The sequence below is a fragment of the Chenopodium album genome, chromosome 12 (assembly GCF_948465745.1).
Source record: "Chenopodium album chromosome 12, dcCheAlbu1.1, whole genome shotgun sequence".
Lineage (NCBI taxonomy): Eukaryota > Viridiplantae > Streptophyta > Magnoliopsida > Caryophyllales > Amaranthaceae > Chenopodium > Chenopodium album.
The window spans coordinates 30,144,088-30,152,964 of NC_137845.1; the positions used below are offsets into that span (position 1 = coordinate 30,144,088).

The window sequence follows — 8,877 nt, forward strand, 5'->3', positions numbered from 1 at the left end:
CTTTCACACTTTCACCTCGTTCGATAATCATTCGACGCAAAAGGTATTCATCACTGGGTTTTGTTTTGGGGAGGCACATTTGGGTGTCTACAGTAAGCGAACAAAAGTCAGATGCCTCAATATAGGCTTCGGCCTCCCGCAGCACGCCTGCGTATGTTCGAACCTTTTTCCTGACTAAATCAAACTTGAAACCGTTATGCCTTAACCCCCGGAGAACTGAATAGGCCATTTCATCCGGCAGGTTATGAATTTGGGCTTTTTCTTGATTAAACCTCTGGACATACGAACGCAGAACTTCATTCTTTCCTTGGACGATTGTTGCCGAGTTCAGGCTGGTCTTCCTTTGGGGAATGTTATATGAGAAGTTTCTAACAAACAATAAACTGAGAGTGGTAAAACAGTTGATACACCTGGCCGGCAGACTATTGAACCAGTCCTGCACCACACCGTTGAGGGTAGCCGGGAAGCACCTGCACCATGTGGCATCATCCACACTTTGCAAATACATCAGATTTCTGTACAAAGGGACGTGTTCTTCCGGGTTGCCTGTACCATCATAGGCACCCACAAGTACACTTTTGACCTTTGCTGGTTGAGGAGAGTTAAGAATCTCTTGAGAAAACGGAGGCGGCTTGTCACCAGGATTCAACAAGCGCATTTGCCAGTCAATAGGCTGAGGTGGTGCGACCGGTCCGGCCAGGTAAGCTGCCTTGTTGAACGACTGGCCATATAGCCCATACTGTTCGAAGACAGGGGGGTTAGGTGGTAGAATAGGATTGAAATTCTAGGGGATCTGATACTGAAATGGTTGAACTGGAATAGGAGTTGGAATACGAACAGCTTGACTCTTGCTGGTCCTGGCCGAGCTGGTATGTTTGGAAAGAGATTGGTTAGAGAATTCATCCGGCATTGTTGGTGTAACACCCCGACCCCACACAAATTAGGGAGGGGCCTATTGTCATGAAATGTGCATCGAGGGCCAACAACCGTCCTCACAAACCAACACGAGTCCTTCCGGCGCATTTTGTCCTCACTCATGCGCACCCTAGGAAAACTTCCCAAGAGGTCACCCAACCTAAGACTACTCCCAGCCAAACATGCTTAACTATGGAGTATCTTAGTATATGGGATCCCTAAAAGAAAGATGCATCTTGTTGATATGAGTAGTATATCAAACTCCTTTAAAGCAATCATGAGGGGTATTACAGTTGGAGTCAAGGCCGTGTCCGAGTGGGCCGCTCGCTCCCATTGCTTGTGTCGGATATATTCCCTTGCATCTCTCCAGCGCCGAGACGGCTCAGGTTCTTCCCTTTGTGACTGTCTGGTCTGCCCCCCAGCCGACTGTGTTTTCTCAAGGAGCCTAGACAGGTTCGTCCGTGGCACCCTGGGAGATCTTCCATGTTGTCGTCGGAATGGGGTGTTCTTAACTTCCATAGCATTAGTTGCTTCGCTCTGATTTTTCCTTGGGACGTTTTCTTCCTCTCTTCTAGACGGTTGCCTAGAGGTAGATGGCCTTTTACTCTCGAACTCCTTTCAAAGTTTGTTCAAAGCGGCCTTTAGGGAAGCAGCAATAACTGGAGGATCTTCGGCCTCATGGAATGAGGCGGTCAGAGGATCACTAGAATGAATCGTTGTGACTATGTATTCTACATGGCCGTCCTGACCAGGGCCAGGGTCGACATTAGGTATCTGACCATTTATTGCCATAACAGACGAGTATCCCCACAGACGGCGTTAAATGTTTCGGGGTATTTATGGAATCCCTCAGGATACTGGTCACGCTCTGCCGGCAAGTAGACTCGGACTCCTGCAAAACAACGGAACTCCGATTAATCGGAGATCCGCCTCCGACGATCAAGTAAGCGATCGGAAAACAGAATAACTAGAGAGAGAAAGTAGAGAGAAGTTGGAGCTTTTAGTGCTCTTTTAAGGTTATGTCCCAATCCACCCCTCCCATCATAAATGATTAGGGTATTTATAGGGGTGGGAAATTGTGCCCCTTTAGGGCTGGTACCCTAGATTTCTGTGCCCTGATTAGCTGCGTAATCAACTGACGGCACATGTCATGTGGGGTGCCGTTTTGCGGCATTCTAAGGATTTGGGCCTTCTAACGTAAGGAGGCCCTTTTACTCTCTTTTCAGGTGCTCTTTTTGAGCTGACACACGTCATTTTCCTATAGGAACACGTGTCACCCTTTGATTGGGCCACGTGTCACTATGGGATTGGACCACGTGTTGGGGAGTATTTTTACCCTAAACAGTATTAGAGATATATTTTGAAATTTGACATATAGATCAAAAATTTATCTCAAAATTTAATAAACAACTCGGGCGTTACATTAGGCACAAAACTAGTAATTTAATATGATCCTATTCAGTTCACCTAATTTTTGCTGAATTGAAATTACTTTTACTAAACTAAAATTATTTTTTTTGAAATTAAATGATTTTACTGATTTATAATATATTTCTTCCTTAAAATTACTCTAACTGAACTGAAATTATTTCATTTTAATAATTTCAATGTTGCCCAATTTACTTAAATAATTCAACTTCCGATAATTCTGCAATAATCCCAACTTTCATATGTATTTTCTTTCTTCAATTTCAGTAGGTTAGCAAGTCATAAAGGTTTTGATCATAAACTCACAATTATAAAGGTCATGAAACAAGTTGGGTTGATCCATTAGTGGGCTAAAGGAAATTGAGAATATGGGGGATGTAGAAGGAGATAGAGAAAAAGGGAAAACAAGTTACGCATAAACGGTTTGGTCATAACAGATTACGAGCTGTAAATGTAGTGGCGGAGCCACATTGCCTTATGTGGGTCTCTTAACTTCACTTGAATTTGCTCAATAGAAATTTTCAATTGTAAAATTTGGGAATTTGTCATATTTTCTATCAAGATTTGATCATTTGTAAATATTTTGGTCACAACGAGTTACGAGTTAAATGTAAACGGTTAGGACATAAAAGGTTAAGGGGTAACATTTTGGTCGTAACGATTCGGCTTGAAAATGTGTACGGGTCATTAACGGTTTTCAAATATTCTGTTCAATTCAGTTTCTGTTTTTAAAAATTTGGGTCAAGTTTTCGGTTTTTGAAAAAGCATTCTTAACGGTTCACGACCTTTCCAAAACGGTTTGGAATACTCAGATTCCCTGGTCTAGATCAGTTTTTAACAGCACTATATGAAATTTCATGAGTTCAGCATCGCATCACCAATATATACGTGATATTTTATTTTTATTGGACATCAGGCATTAAATTAAATTTAAAAGCATTAACTACGTCCTTCAATTAGACAGCCAACAGTCATTGTAACTCACCAGAGTGAACACCTCAAATCTAAATTCTCAAATTCAATAATTCATGACTCAACTTGTCAACTTTTCATACTTCTCTTGGACGTGTCAACGACCGTTTCTCTGTTAGCTGCTCGGACATACTCCCTCTATATATTATTTTCATCCAATTTTAATTGGTTATCTTAGTATTTTAAACAATACAGTATATACTTGACAAAAAAAAAAAGTTCTCTATACAACGGATACATTAATTTCATGGTAAAACGATCATTTTAAGCATAACTTTATCTATTTTTATGGTAACTTTTAATTTGTCGTTGGTTTGAATTTTATTTTAATGAATAATTTCTTATAGATACGTGTTTACATACTATAAACACTAATATGATTAATCTAATACATTATATGTTTTTTGTAAGATAAAATTTATTAATACAAAAATAATGACTTTGCAGTATAAAGGATAACTTTACGTACTTTTTAACATAGTTTTAACCGTTTTACAATTGAATAACGTACACGGTATACCCACCGCATAATTTGTCTTTTAAAAAAAACTTGTTAGATTTGTGTTAATTTTTTTTTTTTTTTTTTTTTCTTGACAGGAATTTGTGTTAAATTTTCTTCTTTTTTTTCTTTTTTTGACGGGAAATATTTAACTAACTTTATTATATTTTAGGCTTAATACTTAGCGTTAAAAGTTAGAATTAGAACACAAACATTAGTTGATGATGAAATTTAATGTTTCTTTATCAGAAAGTATACAGTTTTTTTTTTTTTTTTTTTTTTTCAATTAATGGGGTTTTTTTTTTTTTTTTTTTTTTTTTGTCATTTAATGGGTGTTACTTGGACGTGTTAGTATACCTTACAAAATCAGACCACTCGAGTGCTATTAATCTTGAAAAATACACAAATCTTATGTAATAATTTCCCTCCATATTTTCTAACATAAACTATAAGATTTTATCCTTCTTTATAATTTAGAAGGACCTTTTTCTCTATCATGAAAATTATTGATGTAATCGATTACTTGACACCACATTAACTTAGAATTCCAGTTTCATTTAAGATCTAAAACCGTTACCTTAATACTCCAATACTATATTTATCATACTATAATACATTATATAAACCAACCAACTAACCATTCTTTTTCTCTTTTACACTATACTTAATATTGCAACTCTTAAAAATCATGTTCAACTACACAACTACTTGAACAGTCATCTTCAATAAGGTACATTATTATCCTTAGTCTTTGTTCTTCATATATTTTTTTGGTGAACTAGATTTTGGTAGTTGAATATTCTTTCACTACTACCGCTTCATATTAGTATGAATGGGATTCAATGTCAAGTTTTGGGTATTACACATTTTAACCAACTAAACTACTTAACCTCTCCTCTCGATATTGCTTTTAAGCGGCTGTATTGGTCCGATTTATTCGATCAATTCTCTCTTGTTTATATATGGTTGTTTTTAACGTTAATCTAAACCATTTAGTACTTTGTACAAGATACAGTGCCATTTTTTCTTGTACTTTTTTTTGGTTTAATAAAAAAATTGGTTCTTTTTTTTTTTTTTTTTTTTTTTTTTTTTTTTTTTTTTTTTTTGAATAACATTTCCTATCTTGCATAAAATTTTGAAAATTACTTATTACGTTGTTATATATTGTTGATTTGTTTGTTTTATTCATATTAAATTGTCTAAATTTTACTCTACCAATAATCTTAACTTTTCTTCAATTTTCAGTACCCCACCACATTGAATTTCAAAGTAGTAGGTTTGATCTCACTTTCATTGAAAATCTGTTTCATTCCAAGGTAAATTTACTATATTCTTCATATTTTTAATTTCAATCTGTATTTCAGTATTTCTCAACTCAATTACTGATAAAACTTTGATAATATTGGTTTCAGTTGAACCAATAAATGGAAAAAACAGGGCAGGATTCCAATTCCCCCGTTGGTGTTCTAGAGGACTATTTTCGAAGTGTAGAATCTGATACAAATTCATCCAACGATGCAAATGAAACCCAGAAAAACCCGAAAACGGGTTCTCGTTTTCGCAGTTTTATGGACTTGTTAAGGTCTAAATCCAAGAAGCAATTACCTGCATTGGGGTCTCTGAATGTACCCAAGTTATCAGGGTTGAGAAGTAATAGTATGAGAGAGAATTCGAATTCGAGTTCGACGTTTTCGATGTCAAACAAGTGTTATTTTGGCAATGCTGATTCACCTTCTAGGAATTTCACTCTTTTTGAGCTGCAATTGGCAACCAAAAATTTTAGCCAAGGTTTAATTAACGAGTTAAAATATAAGGGTTTTTTTTTTTTTTTTTTTTTTTTTTTTTTTTTTTTTTTTATGTGTGTTATACTGTCATATGCAAGTATGTTTTTGAAATTTGTTCAGTTGTAATTGTGTAGAGAATTTCATTGGGAAGGGTGGATATGCTGAAGTTTTTAAAGGAGTATTGAGTGATGGGCAAGTTGTTGCTGTTAAACGACTTGCTCGAGGCACACATGAAGAAAGGATCGCGGATTTTTTGACTGAGCTAGGGATAATGGCTCATGTTAGCCACCCTAATACGACGAAGTTGATTGGTTATTGCGTTGAAGGAGGAATGCATCTTGTTCTTGAATATTCACATCTTGGCAGTTTAGCGTCATTGTTACATGGTTTGTCCTAATCATTGTGTTTTTACATGTTTAATAATTGTGTGTTTTTATTTGTGTTTTGATTAAAGGGTAATTTATATGATAGGTTCAAAGGGGAAATTGAATTGGAGTGCTAGGTATAAGATTGCATTAGGGATTGCTGAGGGACTAATGTACCTGCATTATGGTTGTCAACGGCGAATCATTCATAGAGATATCAAAGCAGCAAATATTTTGCTCAGAAAAGACTTTGAACCCCAGGTATACATATGCTTCCCAGATGGTACAAATTCTAGTGTGATTTTGTGTTTTCTTGTCAGGGTAGAATTATGTTGGTCTAAATAAGCATGACGTTGTTGCAGATTTGTGATTTTGGGCTTGCGAAATGGCTACCAGATAAATGGACTCATCACATTGTTCTGAAATTTGAAGGAACTTTTGGGTATAGTGAATAGGCTGTTTGAGTTCATTTGTATCAACTATAATTTATAAAGTTTATTTAATTTATCATCTATTGCATAATTATTCCATCTAATGTGGTTTAGTTAATTTATTTCCTGATATCTATTTGTACAGCTATCTTGCACCTGAATTCATGATGCATGGCATAGTTGATGAAAAAACAGATGTTTTTGCATACGGGGTGCTATTGTTGGAGCTAATTACTGGTCGCCGTGCTCTTGATTGCTCACAGCAAAGCCTTGTGTTGTGGGTAAGCCCTGTCATTTACTTGAACTTCAGTTCACTAGTAGTAAAGTATAGACTGATCAACTGATGCTCTTTACATTCGTTGTTCTGTTGTTCTAGGCCAAACCGTTATTAAGAAAGAATAACATCAGAGAGCTTATTGATCCTGCTCTAGATAACCGCTTCAACTCAAAACAGATGAAGCTTATGCTTTTAGCTGCTGCCTTGTGTGTACAACGCTCTTCAATTAGACGACCTCAGATGAATCAGGTACTATTTGTTGTATTTTCAGACTCTGGAACTTTCATGACATAATCAATTTAGAAAAGGAAATAAGAATTTTAAAAAGTGACAAAAGCAAAATGATGCAATGAGGAAAGTTGATGCTAAAGACAAGAAATTATAATTGCTGAAACTAAGTACAATTGTATCAGAGTACAATAATATATGCATCATTATTGGCAGTTAGGTTGGCACTCATAGATACATGATGAGCTTGAAACTTACTCCAAATGATGCAAATACGAAAGGTGATGTTAAAGACAAGAAATTATGATTATGAGAACTAAGTACAATTGTATAAATGTGTGATAATATACGCATCATTGTTGGCACTCAGACACATGATGAGCTTGTAACTTACTCCCTCTATCCGGAGATAATAGTCAACTTTTAGTACTATTGTTTCTTTGATATGTTTGAAACAAATTGTCAAGATTATTGTTAAATTTCCGAGATCCCAAGTCCAAACATACCCCCAAGCATTAGTGAAATCATAGTGAATCTTGATTAGTGTCGGATGGTTGTGAGGGACTTTAACTCGTACTCTATTCCATTGATCTTCTCTCTTCAGGCTTTACAGCTTCTAAAAGGAAATCTTAGCAGCATGGAGTCCATGAAGAAATATAAAAAATCAACATTTTGGAAGATGTATTGTGAAGAGATTACTGAAGCATAAAATGTACAGATTCAGAGCAACGGCTTTTTTAGTACATAGGTTTAGACAGCAACCAAAAGATTTTGCTAAACTCATCTATACGTACTGTTTTTTGTCACCAAGTATCAACAGGCAGTCTGTTAGTTTTGGATTAGCTCGATCCGTTGATCTTCAATTCATCAGTGTTATACAAGAGTCTCAATGCCTGATTACATCAGCTAGATTGCAAGAAACTGTAATCGCGACTTACCATACAAGAATACAAACAAAATATTGTAGTTGCAGCGTAAAATAGTATGAACTATCGGAAGAACTTAGTTATCAGGCTTTGTAAGATGTACAGTTTGTAAGATAGGAGAAGAATAGCAAAAGTTGAAAATCAACACAGTTGCCTTGTTCATTTTTTATTTATAGTATGTAAATGCTATCAATTACCCCTAATAGTAATTAGTAGGAGGATACATATACGAAGTATGTTGTAACCTTTTTATTTGGCCAAAAAATTTTTGGTTCACATGTGAGGTAATCAGGGAAGGAGGAAGTCCTATAGGCTAACATGTTAGACATTGAATGTTGTTTAATATTGCAGCAAATTGTGTAGCGAAAGTTAATCACTAGTTACTGATAGTATGAATGTTGTTCCTGTTTTGGGTATTTTTATCCTACCACGTGGACTTCTCAAATCGTGACATGTGTCACCCTAGGAAGAGCCTAGAGTGGACCAACTGGGGCATGACACGTGGCAGGCAGATACTCCATAAGGGAATGGTGGCTTTCAAGGCCCAATTCCCGAGGCAGCCAAAAAACGGTGCAACCCGCAATCCTAGGTTTCCGTAATCTAGACAGGGGCACAATTTCGAAGGACCATATAAATAGGGAGATGTCCCCCATTTTGGGGGCACGTTCAATCATTACATCATTTATTATTCTCGAAAATAGAGAAACACCTAATCTCGAAATCAGAGAAAATATTTACTTTTCTGCACCTTTTTACTCCGAATCCTCACTAACTTGATCATTGGAACTCCGACCAATCGGAGCTTCCGTTATTTTGCAAGTACAGACGACCAGAATCCAAACGTAGTGACGTAACTCTCCCAAGGGACCAGAAAAACCCCAAAATATTTGGCGCCGTCTGTGGGGAGAATACCTCTAAGATGGTTTCACAAGAGTCTGTACCTCATCCTAATCCCAAACGGCCTACGGCCGAAGCTGAGGTCTATTCAGACCATGATACTGATAACGACTTTGATATCGAAACGCATGTGGCCCCTGATGGATCACTCAAAA

At 36.5% G+C, this 8,877-nt stretch overlaps 1 protein-coding gene across 1 annotated transcript; it reads left to right on the forward strand.

Annotated features, from left to right (window-relative positions):
* Positions 1 to 5,036: 5,036 nt before the first annotated feature.
* On the forward strand, positions 5,037 to 7,738 carry LOC145572293 (receptor-like cytosolic serine/threonine-protein kinase RBK2). Its single transcript, XM_081631286.1, has 8 exons — positions 5,037 to 5,130; positions 5,227 to 5,602; positions 5,733 to 5,984; positions 6,070 to 6,224; positions 6,326 to 6,405; positions 6,540 to 6,675; positions 6,771 to 6,920; positions 7,504 to 7,738. The coding sequence occupies exons 2-8, from the start codon at positions 5,239 to 5,241 to the stop codon at positions 7,606 to 7,608; spliced, it is 1,242 nt and encodes a 413-aa protein (XP_081487412.1). The 5' UTR covers positions 5,037 to 5,130; positions 5,227 to 5,238; the 3' UTR covers positions 7,609 to 7,738.
* Positions 7,739 to 8,877: the final 1,139 nt, after the last annotated feature.

Bases quoted from the DNA above. Each gene is read 5' to 3' on its own strand.
- LOC145572293 (XM_081631286.1), top strand. From the start codon at position 5,239: ATGGAAAAAACAGGGCAGGATTCCAATTCCCCCGTTGGTGTTCTAGAG. The intron at 6,225-6,325 runs GTATACATATGC...ACGTTGTTGCAG, and splicing joins GAAAAGACTTTGAACCCCAG to ATTTGTGATTTTGGGCTTGC. The intron at 6,406-6,539 runs GTATAGTGAATA...CTATTTGTACAG, and splicing joins AAATTTGAAGGAACTTTTGG to CTATCTTGCACCTGAATTCA.